This window comes from Acinonyx jubatus, chromosome A1 (genome assembly GCF_027475565.1).
Source record: "Acinonyx jubatus isolate Ajub_Pintada_27869175 chromosome A1, VMU_Ajub_asm_v1.0, whole genome shotgun sequence".
Classification (NCBI taxonomy): Eukaryota; Metazoa; Chordata; class Mammalia; order Carnivora; family Felidae; genus Acinonyx; species Acinonyx jubatus.
This window is the reverse complement of record NC_069380.1, coordinates 186,648,396-186,675,095: the sequence shown is the minus strand read 5'-3', so window position 1 is coordinate 186,675,095 and position 26,700 is coordinate 186,648,396. Positions and strand designations below refer to the sequence as shown.

At 42.5% G+C, this 26,700-nt stretch overlaps 1 protein-coding gene and 1 long non-coding RNA gene across 9 annotated transcripts in view; one reads left to right on the top strand and one right to left on the bottom strand.

Moving 5' to 3' along the window:
- LOC128311044 (uncharacterized) overlaps positions 1-26,700 on the top strand; it is a 416,015-nt gene that overhangs the window by 363,725 nt on the left and 25,590 nt on the right. The gene's annotated exons all lie outside the window — the stretch shown is intronic.
- Positions 16,542-26,700, bottom strand: part of EBF1 (EBF transcription factor 1) — a 388,437-nt gene continuing 378,278 nt past the window's right edge. For all 8 annotated transcript variants that reach the window (XM_053199629.1, XM_027033273.2, XM_027033265.2 and 5 more), the window contains one exon: positions 16,542-19,742. Coding sequence is in view for 4 of the 8 variants with exons in the window: in XM_027033277.2 (XP_026889078.1) it covers positions 19,711-19,742 (32 nt within the window). In the remaining 4 variants the exon portion in view is untranslated. The remainder of the gene's footprint in view (positions 19,743-26,700) is intronic.

Here is a 26,700-nt window from a genome sequence, read left to right as displayed (position 1 = left end):
TTAATTGCCTTTTCTAGAAACTGAGCTTGCCCAACCATTGCCAGAAGGCTCAAGACCCTCTCTCCAGCCCCTGGGTGAGTTTCCAGTGAAGATCAGGGCTCTGCGTCTTCCGATTGGCAATCTAGGCTGTGTCATTGTCAGAAATGGCTTGGAGGAGGATGGGGGTGTGATTAGCTCTAAATGAAGTTCTAAACCACTGGTACATGAAATGAAACTATTTTTTCTCTCTCTCTTTCTTCTTCCCCTTTCTTTAACCTGAGCTGCTGATGTAAGTGGCTCTAATTTACTTTCCCCAAGAAAACAAAGCAAAATAAAAGGCGGAATGGCAAAAGAGATCCCTTTGCGAAGTGTAGCGCTTCTGCTCCTGATAAAAGGGAGTCATTTGCAGCTTTCATGGTGTCAGTATTAATTTCCTAGCAGTCAAAGCCACCGCTAATTTATTTACAGAACGATCTCCTTGCCCAGGAGCCGGGGCTGGTGAGGCGGCGGTTTCTAGCCTCCAGCTTTGTTTGTTGACAGGCTGATTTCCCACAAGGCCGTTTCCACCTGTGTTTCTGTTGTTTTTAGTGCGTGTCTCCCTTTCTTCTCCCCCGCCACCGCCTCCCCAATGGCTGCTGAAGGCCCTTCTCATCTCCGGTCTCTCTCATCCACTTCCTCCCTCCAGCCCCAAGGACTCCTGGCAGGGCTTTGCAGTCACTCCGCACTTACCCGTCGTCTCTGCTGGCAAAGTCCCAGGGGGCACTGCATTTCTTTCTTTCCTCCCCCCCCCTTTTTTTCGTTTCAAGGACAAGATTCAAAAGAGCCTGCTACACACAGGTTGTAGGGTGCAGCTTCAGATGTGCCTTCAAATAGGGGCTGAGCAATTTGAATATTTGTGCTCCTGGAAACCAGCCTGTAAAATTGTCCCCCAAAGCCCATTAAATTCTGCAAAATCGCTCCTCTTTGAGGGCTTCATTATGGAGTCCAATTTGGGGCCCTGGCACCTCTCTGCCAAAGCACTCATCTCCAAAGATGCCTACAATTGAAATTATAGAGTGGCTGATTTGGCCTTAGCTCCTTGCATATCAAAGGCAGGCAGGGCGGGAGGGATGCCTCCGCAGAGCAGTAGACATGCTTGCCGCATGCCAGAGCCAGACAGGTAATATATTGAGATGTTTAAAGCACATTTCTTGTGCATGCACATGTGCCCGCCTCTCTGTCATTTTATAGCTCATCTGCAGGGCAGCATGAGAAAGAGGAAAGCATGTTTTCAAGTTAGTGGTGGCGCCACATGGGCACAGAGGGGAAAATAGGCATTAGATTGCCCATTTTCCGGATTATATATTGCTACATTGATTTAAAAAAAAAAAAAAATATATATATATATATATATATATATATATATATATATATATATATATATATCGAGAACAGAAAAGACATTACCGCAGCTACATAACCGGCACCAAATGCTACCACCTTGGACCTAGGAGGCATTCACTGATTAAGAAATATCAGAGGTCGAATTTTGCCCAGAGAATGTGCCTTGCCCTTTTTTCCCAGTCTCTGCACAGTATGAACAAATAGTTTTGTGCATTTTCTTTTGCAGTTGCTGTTTTGCTGGATTTAGAATGTTTCATTACTTTGTTTTCGAAGGTGCTGTGTTTATAATATCCGTTTACTTGTGAGAGGAGAGAGACCAGAAGGGGAAACACAAAGCTTTGTCCATTTGGAACCACACAATTCTGTTGTGGAGCAGTCTGGAAAATTATAAGGAATTGGAGGCGAAGCCAAGGGAATTTTGTTCTCTTCGCTGGTTGAGCAGGAGAGCATAGGAATAAGGGGAGTGGTTTCCATCCCATGGTAATTACGCAGTCTAAATGAAAAGAGTTTCACATTGCTGACAGAATCCATTGCCTGCCCTGAACTCCTCAGACTCCTGCACCTTCTTTATTCGGAATATTTTCCCCCAAGTCTCCGAGATTTGTTTGCTAACCGGGGATGTGGGACTCAAGAGGTCTGAAGCTTCAGCCATTTCTGAGTTCTCGTTCCTGAGCTCTCTGTGACCAAAAACCCTCTTATTTATTTTGAAGGCGGAAACAATGTCATTTCATTGCCTGCATGCATAACTCCCGGATGCCCGAAACAATTTTGCTCAAACTTCCTGCCAACTCACTTTTGGGCTGAGACTAAACAGGGAAAGTTAGGGCCCCAAAGGACAATTGTTCAGAGAAGCTGGGAGCAGGTAGAGGCAAAGCTGAGTGATGAAACTCATCTGACAATTGTCATCTGCCCTCCTTGCATCTCGGGGGCTCATTCCTCCCAGTCTCCTGGGGACGCCTTGCTTCCCTCTCCTCTCCATAATGTTAGCCGTTCCCGCTCCCTTCTCCTCGCCTACCTGTCCTCTGGGATGAAGCGACCGCTTTAAGCCTGTAAACTGTATAAATTTTCTCCAAAATCAACTTGAAACTCAGTTTAAATTGGACGGCAGGCCCCCCTGACAGAGCCCACCCCTGCTGAGGGCGTTCAGGCCACAGTCTGATGGCGGGGGGCCTGGGAGCTCCCCACTCTGGGAATGGCGCTTCCTGTGTAGATTGACCTGGAAACCGTTCCCCTGACCCCTCGGGACTGGAGGAGGAGTCCTGGTGTTTCCTTCCCCGCCCAGGGAACAAAGTCTCTGAGAGTCCACATTTAGAAGCCAAGCCTCACGACGGAAATCACCCAAGGCCCTGTGGAAATGGCAGAGCAGGGGCCACTTGAAGTCCCTGCTCTCAGGGGTGCAAGAACAGCAACGTACCCTTTTCCTAAACTAAGTTTGCTTTCAAATCCCATTCTGATGAGGCACAAACCTAATGTCCGTGGAGCGGGGTTTCCTAGGTCTCTCTTCCCCAAGGGGGAGTTTCAGTTCCCTGCCCTCAGCAGTGCTCCCAGACCTCTGGGAAGTCGGCTCTCTGGTCTTGGCAGCCTCTTCTCAGAGCTGCGGTGCAGGCTGCTTGCTGCTGATGCATCCTTGTTTGTGGCCCACCCCTCAGCCCCGGCATTCCTTGTGGGCTCCGTGTCCACCTTGTTCCCCACTGGCCCTTCTCCTGCAGGGGTCTCGGGGCACCCCAAGGAAGCAGAGGACAGAGCCCTTCACCAGGACCCCCACATTTCTACCTCATGGCTTCCCTTCCACCTTGCCTCTCCCAAGTCCGGAGGAACTTTCTGGTCTCCACAGGGAGCCCAATTCTCCAAAGACTCTTTTGTCTATTCATGAGGCCTTTCCCAAACATTTTGTGAATGGCCACAATCTTCGTTTCCTAAGGGCTCTTGGAGCACATAAGCCTGAGAGAAACTTGTTTTCTTTGTGTCCCGTCACAACATTTTATGAATTTGTGACCTGGACCAGTGTGGGGGATGATATGCGGAAGGGGACATCTGAAAGAACAAGATGGTACTACTTACCACTGAACCAGCTGTCCACACCTTTTAGTATTAGTATTAGACAGCTTGATGAACCTGCCCTTTGCTTCGAGACTGTTCGGCTCATTTTTCCATCAAGAGCCAAGGCCAGCAGTGTACCTACTTCATGATGACTAGGATCTTCTTACTAAGCAGCTCCTCTTAAGTCTTTCATGTCACTCACATGGCCAGTTCCAGTCTGTGGATTCTCATTGTGATAGAAAACATAAGCTTTGGAATCAGACCCAGTGCTGCACTTACCTGACAGCTCAGTGGCCTTGTGCAAATGAAAGGGGGAAGAGGAGGAGTCACCAGCTAGTCAGAGACTCAGGAAGTCTCTGGAAAACTCTGGGGGTGGGGGACTTTGCCTCGCTTCCTGACCTCCACAGCAGCCCCTGCCAGCATCTTTTCTATTAGAGGTGCAGCCTCTGGGAAAGCCCTGCCAGTCATCATCCAGTACCTGCGAGTCCTGGGAAAATAAGCTACAGCTCTTGGTCTACCTGGGCCTCAGTTTCTCTATGCAAAATAGAAATTAAAACCCCCGTGCTTCTCTGTTCCTGGAGTAGGATCATTTTTTATTCCTCCCCAAATACTTACTAACACTTATGTTTTACCAGGCACCAAAACATTTGCTGAGGATGTGGTATAGACATGGCTTTGCCCTTGTGATGCCCACATTCTAATGGGAGGTACAAGCAAACAAGTAAATAGGCGTATATAATAAGCAGAACTTGGGCTAAGTGCCAGAACAAAGAAACACAAGAGTTTGGGGTAAGGCACATCTGGATTGGAGAAGGGTTAGGATTTGTGAGATTCAAATAGCGCATTTGAGAAAGTGACATGTGAGTCAAGCCCTAAAGGATAAGAAGTTACGAGACATACAAAGAAAAACTTCCTTGTATGTGAAAGAAAGAGCAAGTGCAAAGATCCTGTGGTGGGAAAGAGCATGGTTTATAGCTGGGACAAAATGGGCCAATGGGAGAGGGGTATGAGATGCAGCTGGAGAGATAAGCAAGGCTCTCATCCTATAAGGCTTTATGTCCTTGAAAAGAGGCAGGTGTTTCAGTGTAAGTGGTGGGAACACCATGCTCTGCAAGGTCTGGGTCTTGCCGTCTATCTGGCCTCCTCTTTCAGCTCTTTCCCATAAGATCTTCTCTTAAGATCTGATTTGTAACTTATAGAGACCACACTTGCTGCTAATGGGGAGCAGAATATGAAGAGATACAGAAATGCAGTCAGAAAGGGCCCTCATCTTTTGCCTACATAGCTGCAAGCATTTCCTAACTTCCAGACTTCTCCAAGAGAGCTCATCTCATCTGAAGGGCTGAGTGCTGGGAGGAAGGAGCTTGGATCTGTGTGTTTGCTAATTAATTTATCCTGATCCTCGCAGAGAATTCTGTCCATATATTACTGGGTGGGTCATTAAATTGACTTCAGAAATTAGAAATTACATGGGCTTTCTAAAAATGACATGTTTTAATATTTCTTGGATATTATTTTATGAGAAGCCCTCAGTAATTTGTTTTTTTTTGTTTGTTTGTTTTTATTTAACTCTTTGGCTTTACAAGTCCTCTTGGCAAATCTTTGTTTCCCCTTCCCCAGGCATGAGGGGAGCACAAAAGGAAATGAGAACAATGGCTCTTATACTAGGGGTAGAGACAGAACTTCCATTGCCAGCTCTGCCTTTGCTGTGTGACATTAGGTATGATGCTGCCCTTTTCTGAATCTCTTCTCATCCTGTAAATGACAGCATTAGAAGAAGAATTTCTAAGGTTATCCCTTCTGCTGCTAAGGGATTGTGATTCTTTGGCCTTGAATCAGAGCAAAGATCAGTTACTGATTTTCCTGAGGTAGACTGGACATAGTTTAGTGTGGCCCTTTACTATGTTTTTGGTACCTTTTCCTGAAACCACGAACATGTTGAGAATCTCCTTTGGAAGTGGGTGATATTCAGTCCCTTCCTGCCCCTCCCTCCCAATCCACCATATGGGCCAATAGCTTCCGGTGATGTGTGAGCTGGAGCTCTGAGGGTGGGCTTGTCATTGTGCGGGCTGTGCCCAGCCCCACCCTGCGTGTTTCTGGGGCTGCACTTGCTGGTTTCTTCACTCTGCTGGACACCTCCTGGATAACGTGATCAATGGCATGAGTTCTCTTGCTGGTCCCACTGCCCACAAATCAAGCTCTTAATAGCCCAATAAAATCATGAGATTCGGGATAAAAAAAGTGATCGCATTGCTCAGATGCTAATGAGGCACATATATCTGAGACAACTGACTAAAGTCTGTGGAAAGAAGGTCTCGGCAAAACATGCAAGGTGGCTAATTTACAAAGATGTGGAGCATTCCAGATAAGAGAATGTCACACACCTTTACCTCAAAGAGATGTGTTTAAAATAGCCTGCTTTTCCCTACATATTTTCCCATGAAATATTGGGACACCGATGGAGTCAGTACAAGCAAGGTGGCTGGGATCCTCCCACCAGAGCCCTTCTGTCTGCCAGGTTATAGCCAACAAACGTACCAAGGTGGCAAGCCAAGTGCCTCCAATACGTTCCTAGAATGTGTTGTGCAGTCGATAATAAATAACTCCTAAGTTGTGTGATTACATAATGATAGCCACATTCATTCACCTGTCTATCAAAAGAGCCATATTTGAGTTTGAGCTCCTTTCCCCTGGGCCCATGAAGCATTAGCTTGGAGTCTTTAAAATTCCCAGCAACCCTGGGCTAAGTGCACTGGGGTGGAATGTAGTCCCTTTTGCTTAGTAATCCATTAGCTAATGGGTGTGAGCCCGTCAGTTTTCTATTTATTCCTTAAACCATTAAGGTTCACCTGCTGTGCGTGAGACTACACTTGACAAAAAAGAGTGATAGTTGAAATAAAATAAATATCAAGCCTTACGAGATCTGATGGGTATTGTTTAAAATATAACGGGCTTCGTGGAAAGGTAAAGGTGAACCAACTATTACAGGTTGACACATGGCATCCTGGACATGATGAGGTAAATAGAACTTTGTTACATTACGTTCCAATCCACAGGCGCTCACTAGTGGAAGGAGAGTTATTTGAGAACTGTCTTCCAAGTAAGTGCTCCCCAATATTTGTCAGCAATGTCTACCTGAGTCTCTTGGAAGCTGCTCGATAAATCTCTCCATCAACCATTTAATGGCTTCCTTTTACTCCTTAGATAAAAATCAAATTCCTTCCTGACGAACCCCAAGCTCTGCATGGTCTGGGTCTTGCCATCTATCTGGCCTCATCTTTCACCTCTTTCCCTTGCTCCAACCATGCTGATATATTTCAGGTCCATCGCACATGATATAAACTCTCTCTTTAATGTGCTTTCTTGCCTTATTCATCCTTCGGATCTCAGCTTGAACACCATTTTCTCAGGGGAAGACTTCCTTCGTAGCCCAAACAAAGTCAGGTATCTAACTAGATGATCTCCTGGTTTTCCATCCCCTATAAAGCCTTCAGAACAGTTAGGATACACACACACACACACACACACACACACACACATGCCTGTTTCACTGGACAAGAGCCGAAGACAAAGAGCCTGAAAGACAGAGACAACTAACTTCTGGCTTTGCTCACCATGGTTTTGCCAGTTCCATAGTGTCTGTTGAATGAATAAAGGAATCAACTAGTCTTGAGAGATCTCCATGGACAAAAAAAATGCAGAGGTACCCTGAGGGCCATTGAGTAATAAAGCTTGGCATTTCTTAGGTTTTATTCCTTATAACTGAGTTTTATTGTATGGTACCTCATTTTGATCTCATCAATTTCTGTCATGTACAAAAATTTTTATTTTGCTCTCTATAGACAGCCTAATTAACAATCAAAACATTAAAGATGAATATACTAGAATTAATGCTGTAGTCATCTTGCTCATCACAACTCAAGCAAAAAAACCTTTTGGTCTCCCAGATTACTTGCTTTCCTAAATCATTGTGGAGAAATGATTCTACTTTCTGCTGTTGTCCAGATATCACTAAATTAGAGCTTATAGCATATGGGTCTTCCTAATTACTTATAACTATCCCAGATCAAAGATGCCCTTTACACTAATTATATCAATATTTTGAAGCATTATTGAAAGCAGAAACCAAATGGCTCTATAACATCCCAAATGCAACCTCACTTGGTGAGAATGATAGAGAAGGGACCTTTAAATCCAAGGGCATCTACTCATTATTGCTGTGAGCCAAGTACATTTCTAGGAACCCAGATATGGCAGTAAATAAAAATGCTTACAAATAAATACATAAATGAGATAACTCCAGAAAAAGAACAGAGCTATGAAGAAAATAGTAAGTGGTGGTGTCAGAGAACATGACTAAAAGGAGCTGCTTTAATTGTGTATTCAAGGTCAATTAGGATGATATGGTCCAAGTTTTATCCAAGAGAAGGAATTTCTGGGTCAGCTATTGCCACAGTAATGCTGCCAGACCAAAACCACCGTGAGCAAGCCACATGGCCTCCACTCACATCATATCCATTAACATCCCATTGGCCCAAGCAAGTCACATGGCTAACCCAACATCAATGTGTTGGGAAACTTTACTCCATCCACATTCTGCTTCCTTGAAGTAGATTCTTAGAGGATTGTTTTCTACAACTCTTGACTCTGCCTTCTGGGGAACTTTTCTTTTTACTTTTCAGTCATTTGTAAAAGGGCAAGCAAGGAAGGATTTCTCCCTTTCAGAAATTTAGCAACATTCTCAGTCTTCTTCCTGGCTGTAGAAATTTCACTGGCTGAGATGTCTTTTTACATCTCTAACAGCCACAATCTCTTCTAGTCCAGGATGGCTACAATAATTGCCAATGCACTGGTCTCAAAAACTGAGTGGGTTGATTATGTATTTAATTCCAGTAAATTCTATGCACTGAAGTCATACTCATAATTCTTTTTAAAAATGCCATTCTCTCTAGAGTTAATTGTGGTTCTTAATTTGGGCAGCTGGAGCTTCTATGTGATCTTTCTAAGAGGCCTTTATGCAGCCAAAAGGATCTACGTAATCTTTTCAGGGGTCTTTAAAAAGGTTGTAATGGCCACACTCTTGATTTAGACTATCTATTCTCCTGGGCTTTATCTTAATGCTCGTGTTCTTGGTCTATCCACACACCCCCACCCCCGGCTTTATTTTACTTTAAGGGTATTTTACTGGGTGGAGAGTACAGAGATGAGAAACAGTATCACTTTCTACACAGCATATCCCCGATTTTCTGAGTTCTCTGTATTTTCTCTCAGTTGTGTCTGTAAACCAGACCATTCTTTTCTGAGCTTATCTCTTTCGTGTGGCACCTTATCAAATGTGACTACCTACAGCCAATTCAGGCTTTTAATATTCCAGTTCCGAATCTCCTCACACTATCCCTGAGTCAATAGGTACATGTCTGCCTTTCTAGATTATCACAGGTACCACTTCACCTACATGTTTTACTAAATGCTTACTAAACATTTCACCATTGAGTAACACAGGTCATTATTCTCCAGATCTCCTATAGTTCCCTTACCACCTACCACTGAGGTTGAAAATAATTTTTTTCAGGTTTTTCTTATAATTGCACCCACTTCTAGGTTTCTATTTCTGTGTCAGTCAACTATTGCTATAATCAATGCCACATAACAAATTGTTCCAAAGCTCAAGGGCTTGTAGCCATAGCAAGTATTAATTCTCATGCTTGTAGATTTGCAGGGCAGTATATGTGAGGGACAGCCAATACTGTCAGAGTGGCTCATGACCCTGCTTCAGGCTGAGGATCAGGGAAGCTTAACTTTTGTCAGTAGGGTCTGGCCTATTCCATGTGTGGACACTTGAGAACTGGGTGGAAGTTTCAACAGCTTCCTGGGGGAAGATCTTCTTCTGGTGAATCTCTGGAGTGTAAGAGCCAAATAAAACTTCACAGTCATGTCTATGGCCTCTGCCTTTATCATGCCAGCTAACGTTCCCCGTACATAAGTCACATGGCTAAACTCAACATCAGTAAGATGAGAAAGTAGACAGCACCTTGCCAGTTTTCCTCACGGGGCTCTTCTGAACTTGTCATTACATGCTTGTCTCTTAATTTTCTTTTGTCTTTTTTTTTTTTTTACTGAATTATTTTCCAGTGCCTCTTACACCTAGCTCCTAGGACAATGATGGACACATACTAGCCACTTAAATATTTGAGTGAGTGAGTAAAGAAGGGATAAGTGATTTCAGGAGATTTCTTGTTCTGAATGCAAATAAGCTCCTAAGAGTTCATGACTTTGTTAATCATATCAAAACTTCACCTAATTACATTTCACCTCAACCTGTAACATTTATATTTTTGAACTCTGAAGGGGCATAGCAGGATCACACAACAAGAGATGATTTACAGATGCCAACGTGTAAGAAATAGCTCTTCACTCTTCTTCCGCATGTCCCCAGGTTACCCTCTTTTCACCTTATCCTCTCCCACTGAGCAGCTGTGCCAAGCCCTTGCCCTACAGATTTAATTTTTTTTTCAATGTTTATTTATTTTTGAGAGAGACAGAGAGGGAAGGGGCGTAGAGAGAGGGAGACAGACTCTGAAGCAAGATGCAGGCTCTGAGCTGTCAGCACAGAGTCCAATGTGGGGCTCAAACCCACAAACCATGAGATTTGACCTAAGCCAAAGTCTAAAGCTTAACCGACTGAGCCAACCAGGCACCCCTTGCCCTGTAGACTTATTGCCAGAGTTTGCTTCCCTTGGCATGTGACAATATTCAGAATGATTCTTCTCTCCTGTCTGGAGCTCACTGGTACTAAAGTATAATGAAAAGAAATGATTTGGGGGATATCTATTGTTGTGGTTGTGCTTGTAACACGCATCAACTACACATCATCTTTTGGTTTGATATGGGAGCTGTTGGAAACATTTTGTTTTGTTAAAGGAGGAATCGTTTTTTTGAAGGTGACCCTTTGGATGCCAGGGATCCTATACAGGTAGCTTGTAAGAAGTGAGAAGGACTTGCAAAAATTTATTTTTTTAAGGCAAGGAGGTCCATCATAGTGTTGTATATAATATTGAGAAATGAGACCTTAATGTCTATCATTTTGAGATAAGTTAAATGTAGTGTAATATATTTGACCTGTTATAGTATAATATGTTTGACCTGTTATATTCTGAGGGGCAAGACTAGAAAGCCATGAACATATACAGCAAGATGCAGTGTTGTGCTCATGCAAGAGAGCAGACCTGACGGAGTAAGAGTTAGCAAGGCAAAGCTGGAGTGAAGTGGAGGTATATCTAGGTATAGATTAGATATAGATATAGATATAGATATAGATATAGATATGGATATAGATATATCTCAACACATACATACATGCACACACTGGAATCACAATTTCTAATACTAACAGAGTGGTTAATATGCACCAGGTACTGAATGATAACTCCTTATGTGCCTTATTTAATTAACATCAACTTCTTAGATATCTTTTAAGATAAATACTACTATTGTCACTTCTTTTTAATGGATGAGGAAAAAACAGGATTAGAAAATTTGAGTGATTGTTTCAAACCCATCTTTAGCATATATTGATTATTGAGCTAATACATTCCATAGATATACCAAATCTTGTGTCCATATATGTCTTAAACAAATGGGCTTCAAGGTCCAATGGAGACCCTCTGTCCTCGTACAAAGTTGGTGAGCAATTCACTTTTAATTGAGGATAATTGCACCGTTAAGGACCATTGAGAATTTAACAAATTTCTATAAAGTTACTAAAATATCACCTCATATAAAAGTAGGCCCCCAACAAGAGAATGCCAATTGCCATTTGCACCATTTCCGTGTTGATTTTTACGCTCTTTTCTAGGTTCACCTTAAGTTTAACAAAGCAAACTGACATTTTGCTGGACATGAGGGTGTGTCATAATATTCTGTCCTTGTGGGACAGAATAGGGCTTAACATTGGCCTTTTCAGTTGAGCACATTGGGCTCTCAGTGTTCCTAGGGCATTAAATGTAGGGTAGGAACATTAACCTTTGAATCATAAAGAACAATATTGGGGATCTCTAATCTTTCAGCTGGTTGTAGCTGCTTTTAAAGGATGAAGAGAAATTGACCAAGTGCCTAGAATTCCATGCACAGACACTCATGAGGCAGGTAGGAGTGATGGCAAAGAGAAGGAAGGGGCTAGCCAGAGGGGTATGGGAATAACCAGAGTAATGGCTCTGCTTGAAGAGCTACCAGTGAACCGAACACTGATGAGGAGTGTCGCATAGACAGAGATGAAGGGAAGAATGTAGGAGAATGTAGGGATGCATTAAAAAAGGAAATGACAGAAGGAGGAGATAAACTGAGAAGGAGGGACATTGTGAGTGGGAAAATCGAATGCTATCCACTCTGTGGTGACTGCTGCCTCCATTTAGAATGGTCTCTCCACTTCGCTCCAGCTTTGCCTTGCTAACTCCTGCTCCGTCAGGTCTGCTGTCTTGCATGAGCACAACACTGCATCTTGCTGTATATGTTCATGGCTTTCTAGTCTTGCCTCTCAGAATATAACAGGTCAAACATTAACGAGGAAGTATTTATGGACCTTCCCCTCCCACAGCCTGCCAAAGGGAATCATATTTGGTTATCCCAATACCTCTCCTTTTCCCAGCTCCACTGAAGATGAAAGATTTTCTTGCTGGGAAAAGACATAGTTGAGAACAATGCAATGCAATGAGAGAGATGGGCAAAGAGAGGAGGAAAAAAGAAAAAGCATGCAAACTCAGAATAGGCTTTTTGTCAGATGGGTTGAGGAAACCAGTGTCTGAATAAGGTGAGGAGTAAGGAAAAGGATAGTAGAGGAAAGAGAAGCTCAGTAGGAATTGCTGTGAACTTTACATTTAGATTATTTTTAATGGTCCTTAAGGGATTTGAATTTTTAAAAATCCAATTTCTTTCTACCTAAATTTGGGTGTTGACATAGGCTTGAATGTGTGCCGAGGTAGAGCCATATACTCTCTCAGATATATTAGGGTTACAGAAACATTTACCACAATGTGAAATTATATATTGGTGTGATTGCTTGATTCCTATCTGTGCCCTCCTCAGACAGTAATGGAGGAAGGAAACGTGTCTATTTAAGACACAATCACACCCCAATCCTTAGCACAGTGCCTGACACAAAGAAAGCCCTTAGTAAGAATATCTTGAATGAACACCTATGTTACAGAAAGCCATGGCTACTGCCCGGTTCTAATTCCTTTCCCTTTGCATTCTTTCATCTTATGGCTGCTACCATCCTTGCCAGGATCCCACCCAAATCTATCCTATGGAGCAAATCAACTTCAATGGGACTCCCTCCTTTTTGTTGACATTTGGTCAGCTCCTTTCTGGAGTACTAGATTCTCCTCCTAGCCCAATTCCCTGTGCAAGACATTTCCTGCAGAAAGCCGACCTCAAGCCTGTGGTTCATTCCAGGGTTCAGAACTTTCATTCTTAATATAGAATGTGGAAATTCTACAATCGGTGGGAAAAAAGTATGCCAAGTAGATAAAAATCGGTCCCACTGCAGCATAATTCTCCAGAGAAAAGAGATAAAACTGCTTGATGCTTAAGTTAAAAAAAAAAAAAAAGTAACAAAATATTTCCAGTTCCGGAAACTGAATTTCATTCCTAATGTAAATATAGAAGCCTCTGGAGAAGATCATGGCTGGGAGAGGGAAGGAAAGCACAGGGAACAATAGGAAGGGATTTCACCACCCAGCTCCACAGCTTTATAGCAAAGAAACCACCCCAAGAAATCAACCGTATCTTTAATAGTAGTTGCCCCAGTCAGAAAATGGAGTTTGATCTTGACTTTTTTCCTCCCTCAATCCCCACATTGCATCGGTTGCCAAATCCTGGTGGTTCTCTCTCGCTAAGTATTTCTCCATTTTTTAAAATTATTGAGTATATTTGACATAAACCGTTGCGTAAGTTCAAATTACACAGTGTACAATGGCTTGAGGTGCCACATTTATATCTTGCAATGTGATCACTACCATAGTGTTAGCTAACACCTTCATCCCGTCACATAATTATCATTTCCTTCTGTGGTAGGAACAAATAAGATCTACTCTGTCAGCAACTTTCAAGTATATGATAACACTATTGTTGACTACAATCACAATGCTCAATACTTCTAATCCTATCTATTTTCTTCCTTTCTGTCCTCTTGGTCCAAGCTATTCATTTTTTGCCTTGAATGTGCACCAGCCTCTTAGTTACCCTCCATTTCCCCTCTGCCTCTCTTCAACTCATTCCTTATGTGGCAATGAGGGAAATATATGTTTGATCCCTGTTTACAACGTCTGTGACTCACCACCACTCATGGTTACAGTAAACATCCGTTGTCATATGGAGAGCAAAAGAAGAGAAATGAAGGAGGAAAGACAACAGACTCCGACAAATCCTCTGAGGGCACTTGCTATAACAGGGAGTGGAAAGGTGGCACATTGAAACCAAAGTGAGGTCAAATAGTTCTTTTCTTTCCTTTAAAATGGGATTGGATTGTGGGCTGATAAGAAAGTACTTCTGAGTAAGGAGAAATTGATGATTTTGGAGACAGAGGGTAATAATTCTAGCAGCAACAGTCTTGAGAAAGTGTGTGATATGAAGCATGCTAAGGCAGGCACAGTCCTGAGCATGGTGTGTTGGAGAGACTTTACTTCTCTAGAAGTCTACCTAAAAGTGAATTCACTTGTGGGAGTCTTTCTGCAAGGCAAAAGGAGATGGGGGGAGAATGATGCATACATTTTCACATTGAATGTGGCCACTGCAGAATATACAGATTTTTTTTCCCAATTACATATTCCATTTTCCCATATTCCCATTACTTTCCATTAATTTTAGTTATTTTTTTCTCATATAGCCAAAGGCACTGACCATGGCCTTCCATGGTCTACTTGCCTTTATCTGCTCGGAGAGCTCCTATTCACACCGCTCAGGCATTCCCTCTTTGCAGTGTTCCTTGATCTCCATGGATAGGGCAGATCACTATGACCCTCATGTCAGGCTGTGTAAACATCTCCTTTAGTAACTTGTCTTTTGGCCAGAAGTCCCAAACTAACATTCTTGAGGCTCATGGATTTTGTATGCCCAATGAAGTGTTTTTAAAACACTATTTTTGGATTAGATGACAACATTTTTAAAAAATGAAAATTTCACACCAAAAAAAAAATCCAATAATATATATAGCATTCTTGAAAAATGAAAGATGGACCTCACTGGGCCCACATTCCCATGTGGGTGCCACTGCCTAGAGCAAGCAAGGTGCTCCCTGCTTTTACCCCAGCTCACCCCCTCTTGCTTTACCAGCAAACACAGGGCTGTGAATTTATGTGCCAAGCTGAGCTGAGACTTGGACCCAATGGGCAGGAAGTATGACTGGTTTCCCTGTGTATCGTAGCATCTAGTACAGTGCCAAGCAGCATACATCAGGTGCTCGGTATGTGTTGTGAATCGAACTTTCCAAGTTCTGCAGTGTCCTCCTCACATCTGCACACTCTAGTCCCAGAGCCTTTCTGTTTCTGAATGCACAGATCCATCCCCAAAGCTCACATCCTTACAAGTGCCTTCATTCCCTCTACCTAAGGTGCCTGCCCTAACCTGGTTACCTAATCCATCACATTTCCTCTGAAATGTCACTTTCTCTAGAAACCTTCCCCAGCCCTTCAGGTTAAGTCAGATCCCACTGTAATATACTTCCAGAGCACTCTGGACTTTTTCTTCATTGTCATTGTGCGTTTGTTAGTATGGACTTGTGTAGTGGCTTAACATCTGTTTCCCACTCAACTATAAGCTCCATGAGGGCAGGACCAGCGTCACTGCTCTCACTGTGGAATCTATCACACCTCACCCAGTGCCAGGTGCATAGTAAATCTTCACAGTGTATGTGAATGGATGAGTGAATGAACGCTTGCAAGAAATAGGCCTTAAGGAAAGTGGAGGCCAGTGTGTAGAGGTGTAGATGTCTGTTTTCTACGGTGGGGCAGTGTGACACGCATGTGTCTGTCACTCTCAACTTTCTAAACTGCTTTGATGGGCATAGATTTGTCTTTTCTGAGACTGTGAGTGTTCTGGGGACAGGGGCCTCTTATTAATTTTTTTTTTTTTTTACCTTCTGTATAGAATACAGGGATGTGCATCTAATACAGAATTCCAAAAACAACAGAAAATGTATACTAAATGACCAAACTAAGCAACATGTATTTCCTTTTTAAGAAAATGACGATAGCTTCTCTACTTATTAACTTGTTCATTACACTCTTTCATTACTTCCAGTTGGGCTCTATTCTAGAGCAAAAGTGTATCAACGATGCCCACCACAAATGATCGAGATGGTGGTTGTGTGATGGCCTATTAGCTCTGGTCATCAAGTTTCTGTGGTCTATGGCTTATTTGCTAAGTTTTTGAGGCCTTTTACAAGCATCATTAACCTTATCATATCCAACAATTGCAAAAGCAGGGAAAGCATTGGGCGGACAACTGGAAAGACTCATGGTTTTGATAGAATTTAAAGTGAAACCATTTAACAGGAGAAGGTGCCTACTGGGTGTTTGGGGAACGTTTGACTCCAGATGAGGTTGGTTTTATCCAGCAGAGTGTCTTATCCACAAGGGATCTAAAGCTGTAGATCATAGAAGCTTCTGAGTTCACACATGCCTCCTCATCAATGAGCCAGGGCACATAACTAATTGACCAGAAGGCTCACTGGGACTAATTAGCAGCTGTATGTGAAGAGCTTGGTTCAGACTCGTAGCATGGAGGATGGCATTCTACAATGGCCAGATCCTGGACTCACAATTCAGTCACTATAGGGGGATTGCACTGCTTGGCTGGTAAAATCGTTGAGGCTCCTGGCTCCTCTGTGGGCCAGTGTGCACATGTGCGCATCCATCTGCTGCCGCCAGAGGGCAGCAGTACGCTGTGCGTGTGCAATTTGCATTCCCAGATTGGCAAATCCCCAAGGATTTACAAAGAAAGAGAGTGGGTGTCTCAGGACTACCCAGATTTCTTCTCTCTGGGTGTCAACACTGGTCTGAGTAATTGCAAACACAGACCTTCTACATATGTTGGACTTTGGCTCATCTGAACTATTGAAATGAATACACAACTAGAAGCTGCCATCACAGACAGGAAGTAACTTTAATTAAATATTGTGAAAGTTGAAAAGTTTTTACAGCTTGAATTTTTGCAAAAAAAAAAAAATTATAACAATCTCTACAGTAGTTAGGTTCTCTAACAATTGAACTGTACAGTGTGTGTCTATTCAAAAAGTTTGATAGGAAGGTGAAAGGTTAGTAGACTCAGAGATGACTTCGTTAAGCTGCATCCTAGTACAATGTGAGGCCAGGGCGTGTTAGGCAATCCAGTCATCCAGAAGCTGTATTTTTCCCCCAAAACTGAAATCTTAATTCTCTATTTCATTTTCCTCTTAAAGCCATATTCTGTATTTAGGGGAACATCTTTTACTTGTAGAAGTTTTGTGTTGAAGAAAGAGGGTCAGAGGGCCAGAACATCTTTTCATCTAATCAATATAAATAGAGGCAACAGAATACAAATTATACACATTTTAAAGGCTCTTTGGACTTTCAAGAAAAGTTCTAACCACTACACATGGCTGACAGATGGGTGGCGTTTGTTGTCAGGGTCTGAGCCGGACACCTCACCGGCTGACCATTCCTTCACAAACAGTTAAGGGGCTCACCAGACAAAATATGGCTTTAAATTGTATACATCTTCAGGCCAGCGCTTACCACACGAATTCAGACAACTTTTCTGAGTACCGAGAAGCAATGCGTCCACCTTGCTTACATTTTCCAGTTTTTTTTATTATTATTAATCATCATTATTATTATTTCTCACCTTGAAAAATCAGCTTTCCTCCCCCTCCCTTCCCTCCCACAACCCCCCTCCCCCACCCGCCCCAACCCATAAAAATCGCACTCTGACAGTCTAGTGAAAACCATTGCAAAATCCATATGGGGGCATGCACAGTTGCAGCATTGTTGTAAATTTCTTGCTCTACTAGAAAAAGTTACATTGTCTTAAGGTAACAAAACAGTTCTTTTGTGCTTTTCCATTTCTTTGTTTTTTTTTTTCTTTTTTCTTTTTCTTTTTTCTTAGAATGTTAGTGATGACTGACAGTTCTGGTGCACAGTTACAATGTACAAGTGAAATGAATATGATTTGCATTGTTAAGGCATCCAATCTGCTGGTTTATATTTATGTGAAAGACAGAGGAAATATACAAGCAGACTTAGGAAAGAAAGTATGTTCATTGATTTCTATGAAGTTTCTCCCCCGAAATTCAATGCACAAAATGCGTCACTCCAAAGGGAGAGATTCCATGCATATTAATAGAGTAAAACAGCATTAGGGTTTTTTTTTTTGTAAGCTTCCAAAGCAAAGGATACATTTTTTTAATCTACAGAACTAAATGCTACAAGAATAATATGCTACTATTTTTTTTTTGCCATATATTGGAAAAAACTTCTTAACTTACAAATAATACAAAAATAGACAATGGCTTTTGGGTGGAAATAAAAAAAATTGAAGCATGGTTTAAAACAAAACTAAAAATAACTATAAATGAAATGTTTAAAAATCACATTGAAACAGCTAATACAACTGTAGGTGACCAAACAAATACGCACTTTTCACATAGCAAACATACACAATAAAATAACCTGGGAGTGGGAGGAAAAGGAAGAAGGGGAAAGCAATGTACAAATTCCAAAGATAAATACATTATTTATATGGATATTTTACAAAATCCCCTTGAAAACAAAAAGCCTTTTAATTAACTTTGCAAGTATGTGCAAGCTAAAGGTAGTGAGCTTTTTTTTTCTTTGCAAAATATGCAGTAAAATCTTTTTGTGATATTGAAAAACTGTCTTAAGACATTAAAATGTATAAATAGAACGACGACTTTGGCAAAAATCACAAAAAATCTACAGTATTTATAACTACATACAAAACACAACAGCAAAGAAAAAAATATCAGGCAAACGCATCCTCAGAGCTTTGCTGCGTCTTTGCTATTTATTCTTACTTTTAAGAACACTTCCCAGATAATGAGAGCAAAAATTCCATAGAACAGAGAACTATGTTTTGGAGCTCTCAACCTTCTTCTCCTTTCTCCCAATTTCCTTTTACTCTGAATTCCAAAGCACTTAACCTGTCCCTCTAATCTATTATATTACAAATGGTGAGGGTCACCGATAGAGGTGTCATCTCAAATGGGAAATCCGAAATACCTGCCATGTTGCTTTTTGTCAGCTTTTGGAGGATTGGTATGAAGTCAGCATTTAGGATGAGTCAACTTTAAACTTGCAAATGGTGGCGTGTGAGTGGGATTTTGGCTTGATGACTGGAGGGCAAAATGTGGAATTCTAATTCTGTGCCTGGACCCTGTTCCGTGCAGTCTCATAGGGGATTCTCACACAGTATGTGTGCCATCAAGCTCTCCAGAGGCCATTGGCTTCAGAAGAAGTTGACATAAGTAAAAGAGAGAATTATATCAGGTTTAAATATGCAGTTTTAACAATCTGTCTAGAGGCACTGGATTTTTGAGTAGAAGGGAAAAATGTGATCACTTACATCACTTTTTAACTTTCCAGGCTGCATTTATTTACACAGTTACTTAAGACAACAATACAAAAGAGATAAATAAGCTTGCACTGCTAAGGGATGGCATGTTAAGTTAGATATTGAAAATGCACTGTCTGAGCTAACTACCATTTGATATGCTTTAAGGCGCAAAAGCCGACCCTTAGTTTTCTAAAAAATCTAACTGGCATTCCTATTCTGTCCCATACAAGCTTTTTTTTTTTTTTTCTTCTTTTCTTTTTTTTTTTTTTTTACTTTTTTGTAAATATCACCACTTCATTCTCCCTTTACACAGCTTTAAAAACATCATAAATTAAAACATGGAGTCTTATTTATAGTGTCCCTTGTATACAGCTTTACGGTTTATAAAAGACAAATGATTGCAGAGTTAAGCTTAAAAAAAAAAGAAAGAAAATGAAAAAGTGGATTTGCTTTTATCAACACAGAATAAATATATCCCCCAAATACTTGGGAGGTACAACTTTTAACCAACACTGCACTTGCAGAACCCTTCCAATTTCAGTATTTGCAAGGTCGGTGATATTGTTTGTTTAAAAATCTGCAGTTATTGTGATTCCTCTTAAAAAGGCCTGAGTTAAAAGTTCCACTCGGGGACTTGTATCAGATTACTCTCTGTAGCAGAATCCAACCTCTTCATTAATAAAATTCTTCAAGGCAATTCTTTCACATGGGAGGAACGATCATGCCAGATATCGCTGTGGAAAAAGAAGACAAAAGTCAATGGTTTTGCATCCAAAATTCTCACTGAGGAAAAAAAAAAAAAAGATGGGAAAAAACACCCACACACCACTATGTTGGTTGAATATTAGTCACAAATGTGCTCTCATCTCCCCTGGAGTGAGTTTTTGTTATAAAATATACATGTACTTTATTAAAAATGATAAGTCAGCCTGTGTATGTGTCTTTAATGGAACAGAAGATGCTAAACATCCCTCCAAATCTGATTTCGATCTTAAAATATAACTGGAAAGTTGCAGAGTTTGAATATCGCTGGGAAAGTTGCAGCCCCAAACCTTGCAAACTAGTGAGAATTTCCAATGTGTCCCTCTTTTTGCCACTCCCTGTGACTTCCGTAATATAAAATAAAAAACCAGTTCATCCCACGGCTCTGTGCTATTTGCGAAGACTGAATACTAGAACAGCAATCTGAATGCCTATATTTCATCCCTTATACCGGGGAGAAGGAAATGCCAGCCACCTCAGGCCTTGTTCTGGGGAATATGAAGCTGGGAGAAAACGTGGAGAAGGAGGGGAAGGCGGTTTGCATGAACCTGCAGGATGTCTCCTATACTGCTGCACTCAAGGTTCTGGAATGGTCTGACCACTTTCTTAGAAAATTATAGCCTAGGAAAGCTGGGGTGAGATCCTGGGGGAAATGAAATCAGTTTGGGGTAATCAAAAAATCTTTGGAAGTGCTCTGAGTTAGAAGCCCGCACACAGTGGTATTTAGAAAAGCACGGAATCCGACAGGCCACTGTTCCACCTCTGGCTTTCCTGCTTTCTGAGTATGTCTCCCAGAGGTAGTTACTTGTTTCCTTGAACCTCTGCTTCCTCAGCTAGAAAATGCAGTTAACGGTATTTGTAAGGGCAGTGATATTTTTAGGGTTGTTGGAGATTTAAATAAAATAACATATGTGTGGTGCTTGGCCCAGCGTCCGCTCCAGTAAAGACCTCATAGAGGTTAGCTGCTATTACTTTTAACCCATCCCTTCTGCTGCCAAACTAGCTGTGTGACCTCATGCTAATTGTTTAACATCTCTGGTCTGTGTTTCTTCTTACATCAAAAAGGCACCACCCCATACAGCATACTTCATATGCTGAGCATGAGGAATGAAGGGATGTCTATAAGAAAGTTAAAACAGTATGGCAACTTTGAAATATTTTGGAGTAAGAGCGATGTGTCCATTAGAAGCAAGAGGCAGCCATCTTTTGCTTCCAAAGATGAGAAAGTCATTGCTTTCTTTTTGTTGGCAACTCTAAATTTAAATTGATGTCCTTGTCAGTGATGACTGAGTCTAGGAAGTGGCTCTCTTCGTGTCCCAACTCTCATGTCCAAAAGAATGTGCCTTTTTTAAAGCAAACCCCAACTACTACAAATCCTGCTGCAGACACGGGGAGGCTAGGTGAGCCTCTGAGCCCTGCAGTCCGCACACCCGTCTTGTTTCCCCTCCCCCACCCCCAACATTTTAAATTCAATTAAAAAATGTATTTTGCCAAACACTTTTTCCGTTAATTTTTAAACCCATCTGTATTCACAGGGAAATTTAATCCACATGTTTCTGATTCATATACACGTAAATCATCCAAATGTTGTTTTGCAAGAGCCGTTCTGCAGTCCAAAAGCTCCTGGAGTCTTTTTGTAAGCCCTCATAAGCCATTTTTCTTAGAAACAGGAAGTGTCTCTTGCCAAATGCAGGCCAACTTAAACCCCCAAAGATTCGAGATCAGTTGGAAAAGCAGTCCCCCTAAGATTCAAGTGAGCCTTAGATCTGACTGAAACGGGGAGCTCAGATTTTCAACCCAAGCCTTAACTTGAAACTCCAAGATGCTATAGCTCCAAAGGCAAGGGGGCAGGGGCTCTTTGCACTGTGACAGCTCAGCCCGGCTCTGCCTCCCTAAGGATCTTTCATCTAGGCTGGAGGTGAGTTCCGGCACCCTTATTAAAGACAGGTCTTTCTGTGGGAGTTCTAAGCCTCTGGCAAGAGAAGCAAATCTTACTTTTGCCTTCCACCAAAATCTACTTTGTGTGCCTGGCATTAAAGGGCAGTGCCCTATTGGACAGCCAGCCAGGTAGCTCAGGCAGTGTCAATACGATGCAAAGCAAAGCAGACAACTGACAAACTTCCTGCTGATTTGGTCAGTGGGTCTGGCCAACATTTATTAAGTTTATTAATTGGGCCCTGAAAACATCAGGATTTTTTTTTTAAATTCTGGATGGCCAGAAGGAAAAAAACAAAAAACAAAAAAAAAATAAAAAAGATCTAGCAATCTAGGGCCCCATTAAAAGTTATAAAGCAAAGCTAACTGATGTGCTTGTCCATAGCTAACAGTGCTTCTTAATCTGGATGACAGAGGGTGCAGACTCCAATGCCCTGGGAGCCCAGACTGGGAACATAAGTGAGCGATGTGCCCTGGTAGGGATCAAAGCGACTCTGCCAAGGGCATGCCTTCTTTAGAGCGGGCTCCCCCAACACCACTGTGCAGAAATGCCTGCTCACAACCACCAGCTTTTCTGAATTCTTTCAAGAGAAGATGGAGATCTGAATGTTTTAAAATACAAAACAGCCCAGTTTATACATGTTAGTGAACAGTTAAAATTAAAAACAAACAGACATATTGGAGCGTATCTAGGGGGAGGCTTTGGCCTGTCCATACCTTCCTACTGTGCCTTTGTTGGCCCTCAGACTTCTCATAGAGCCTAGCAGACACCATGGAATCTCTCTCCAAAAGAAGACCCGTATGTACCTGCACCCAACACTCTGCATAGAACACTGGGGTCACAGCTCCCTACATCTCTTCTGTGACTTCCTAAACTCCAGATGCAGAACACTTCTTGATGAATACATTTTAGGACAAGATCGCTGTTTGTAGTCTGTAAGCCGCTATACCTGTGAAGAGACCTTTTTATAAAGTAATCCCACTGCATGACTGCAGGGAAGCTCCTGGGTTTATAGGAGCTGTTTTTCCTGTATCTGTGCTTCAACCCTCAAGATTACTTACGTGGGTGAGAGGGATGGGTGTTTGAAGCTTGGAATGTTCCAGAAAAGCCGCTGGCACACTGACTTGCCCAAGTGGGGCCCATGAAGATTTCCACAAAGACACAACACTGTCAGAGAGTAACACATGCCAAACTTCACAGGACATCATCAGACCGAGGTGGCTCTGCCATTTTCCCCGGCGGCAGGGTGATCATGTTCTCTGACAGAAGCTCAGAAAACTATTGGTTTGAAAGGCCATGCATTTTTCATTAGGGTTTTCACATTTTGGTAAGAACAAAGACAAAATGAAAAGTTTTGCAGAGCTGGGAGAATTTGGAGTGAGGGCGGAATGTGGTCTTCCTCGAACCACCACATGTGTAGGAATTATGAGCTAATCAGGAACAGAATAGGGGGGATATCTTGCACAAATTGAGCATGTACACGGCGCAAAAGACAACTCCACATGATCGCTGGGGGACTGCAAGATATCTAGAGTCAGGTAGGGCCAGCCACCCTGAGCTATAATAAGGTGAGGAAAGAAAAAATTCAGTGCATGGGTACAACTTTTGTGAAATCACTCTGGTCTTTTGTTTTTAATTTTTCACTGCAGACACTGTCCAGGACATGGTTAGGGTTTAAAAATCACTACCCTGGGGGGAGGTCCAATCGCGTGGTGACAGCCTCCTTGGGGCTGCCTCTCTCTTGATTAATGAAGTCCTCTGAGGCCTGAAATTGCATAGTAGCCATGCTCTAGGGAGCATAAGCCTTAGGAGAAGGGAGAGGACCTCTCCAGGACAATGGCTGGGCACAGTGGGTCACTCGAACCCTTGACCTATGAAAACAGACACACCTGGGGAGCCAGGATCAGTATTCATCAACGACTTTACCTAGATACGAATGGAGAAGATTTCTCTGCATTTTCTCTTTAAATCCAAAATACAGCCACATTTTCCAAAGTTTTCCATGGGATAATTGGTCTTCACATTTGGAAAAGGGTTCTCTGGGCAAATAAGTTTAAAGAACTACATAGAAGACTTTTTATTTGTTTTGTTGTTTGTTTGTTTGTTTAACTGCAGGATGTCTCAGAGCTTTTAATAAACTTAGGTACACTGTGTCTCTCCAAGACAGGGATTCAGTAAGCACCACTTTCTAGATTTGTTTGACCACAACACTTACATTTTTTTAATAGTATATCTTCTGAGACTCCAGAAGTGCTGAGATAAGATTTGCTTTATCCTAAAAAAGTTTCTCAGACATATGGTAATTTGTCCAAGGTTTTATCTACCTGGTAAAGAAAGCCAGTTGGAATCGCAGTAGGAACTTTGAATCATAAAATCTTTGTAAAGAATGGAGTTTATGACTTCCTTGCTTAACCTTATCCCCACTTCTTGGCCCCTGTGCCCCGGGATGCCGAGTGGCTTGCTGGTTACTGTACATTACTCTTTGGCTCCAGTTATCTTTAATCCTCTGCTTGATATGATGCCCCCTCCCCATCTCCCTCTGTCTGAGTCCCCCTTGCCCTATCTCCAAGGTCCAGTTCAACGGCACCCTTCTCTGTGAGGCTCTTCTGAATTCCCCCTAATCTTCCCCTCCTCTGAATTTCCACAGGTGGGTGCCCAGCCTCTCCCAGACAGACCTGCCTGCTTTACTGTGGTGTTATGTTTCCTTTACCCCAGGGAAAGATTTTAAGGTCAGGATTCTGCAGTCCACATGAACCTCACCCAGTGGCTTGACTTTAGTGTGGCCACATAGCATAAGGGCTTACACAGTAATCAGTCTGCCGGGCTTTTGACCCCATGCTCTTCCAATTTGCTAGCTGTGTGCCTCTGGATGAGCCATCTTGGCTCTAAGGTTTGGTTTCTGCATCTGTAGAAGGAGGACAAGGAGCACCCTACATCAAGGATGGTTGGGAAGAATACATGATATAATGCAGAAGCCGGGCTGGGAACAAGCCCTCCCATGCCAGCGGCTGTGACCATCGTCATCACCATCATGGGAGATTGCAGTACATGTTCATTGGGGAATAAACATACACGCAGTCACTAGAGGAGGCCATGACAGGGCTGCTGAGAAAAAGGCCTTTAAGGAGTTGGCAAAACAAACAAACAAACAAACAAACAGTACAATTAGTAGAGTGGTAGCTGGGGGTACACAGGTCTTTAAAACCCTCAACAGCCTAAACATGTCACCTCTGATCTTGTTTATATGGTCAATTTGCTTAATCAACACTTCTTTTATCACTTGCCCTGTCTTAATGATCACAGTTCTGAACTAGGAGGGCCCACGTGAAATTACTATAACAATGAAAAGAAGGAGGAAGGTCACACTTCAGAGGCTCTCACCACCCCCTTTCTGTAACCCATCTATGCCCTTTCTCTACAGACCAGCAGAGTTTAGAAAGCTAACGATGAGGTCATTCTCCAGTTACAGGTGTAGGAGCCCATGTCCCAGCGTCCCTTTTGTCAGGGGAGACTCCGAGACCTCAGGCAGGAGCTCCCGGGAAACAGTGGCACAGTGCACCTCAGGCCACAGGCATTGGGTACAGAGGGCCAAGGCGCAATTCCAGGCATGGGGGCCCTGGTGAGCGTGGCGGCTGGGAGTGGAGTGGGCAGGAAGAGGGACAGAACAGCTTAGAGGAAAATGGTGTCAGTTAATTTGACTTGAATCTCTCTACTCATACCTCCTCCCCTGGCATCCCTCAAAGGTAGGGATGTTTGGTACATGACTGTGTTGGGAAAAAAAAAAAAAAACAGCAGAAAGAAACCCCTGGACACATGCTGAATTAGAAGGAAAGGGCAATGTCGTCCACAACAGCAAATCCAGCACAAAGTGTGGCCCTGAATTTCACCTCGAACCCTCCCCACTGTGCAGCCATAAGTGAGAAATGTGACAGAGAGATGGTGATTCAGCCACTTATCAGAACAGGGGAGAATGGTCTCTGCACTCTTGGAGCCTGTGAAGACTTGGGTTAGAAATGCCCTGGATAACAAATGAACAAACTCTGTATGAGTCCTTGTTTTGAAGCCATTTCATTGTTACTTAAGAGCACCTGTGCGTGCACGTGTGCGTGTGTGTACGTGCATGCACACATGCATGCGGACACACACACACACACACGCACACACACACACTAGCAGAGAGATGTCCCCTAAATCCAGGACATTCTGCAGTTTGGGCTGAGTCCCTTCCTGCTCCCTGCTTGGTCTACACAGCAAGAAGAGACCTGGCCTTGCCTAAGGGCTACCTGCTTATGTCACCGCTGGCCAGTAATACAGCTACTGACCCTCCAAGAGCTATGGGCCTTTTCTTCTCAAGCACCACCTGTCAGCTCCTGATTACAAACCCCATTCTACCTTATTTTGATATCAAATCTATGTTTAACGAGGGTGGTGGTAAGCAACTCAAGAATGGCAGATTTCTGCTTTCCATATATTTTATCCTTATTTAAACTAGAAGTTATACTTAGGCATTACATCCTTAGTTTGCCAGCCGGAGGTGTACTGAGGGTGACAAAGCATTCTTTTTAGCTGAAAAAGAGTCAGATTTGTATGAATGGGTAGCTCCCCTTTGTAGGGGTGGGCACGACGCATTGTGAATAATATTGTCTGAAATGTAGTTCCATTGTCAGATTCTTTTCCTCTGCCCTCGAAGATGGCTTTGCCAATGCATGTTCAAGGGAGGGACACAAGCATGTTTTACTGGGCATGACTTTGGCTGTGCTGGGCAGCTTTGCCAGCAGGTTTCTGAAGAATGTTTAGCAGAGCCTGTATGGAGTCTGAAAGGCAGAGTAATTAGAAAGCTCAGGTTCTGGAGTCACACAGTTTGGGTTCAATTTCGGCTCTATTATTTATAGCCGTGTGACCTTGAGCAAACTGGGCCTGAATTTACCCATCTATATAAAGGGAATAGTACTGACTTCATAGTTTCTTTGAAAGAATCAATATAAGATTATATC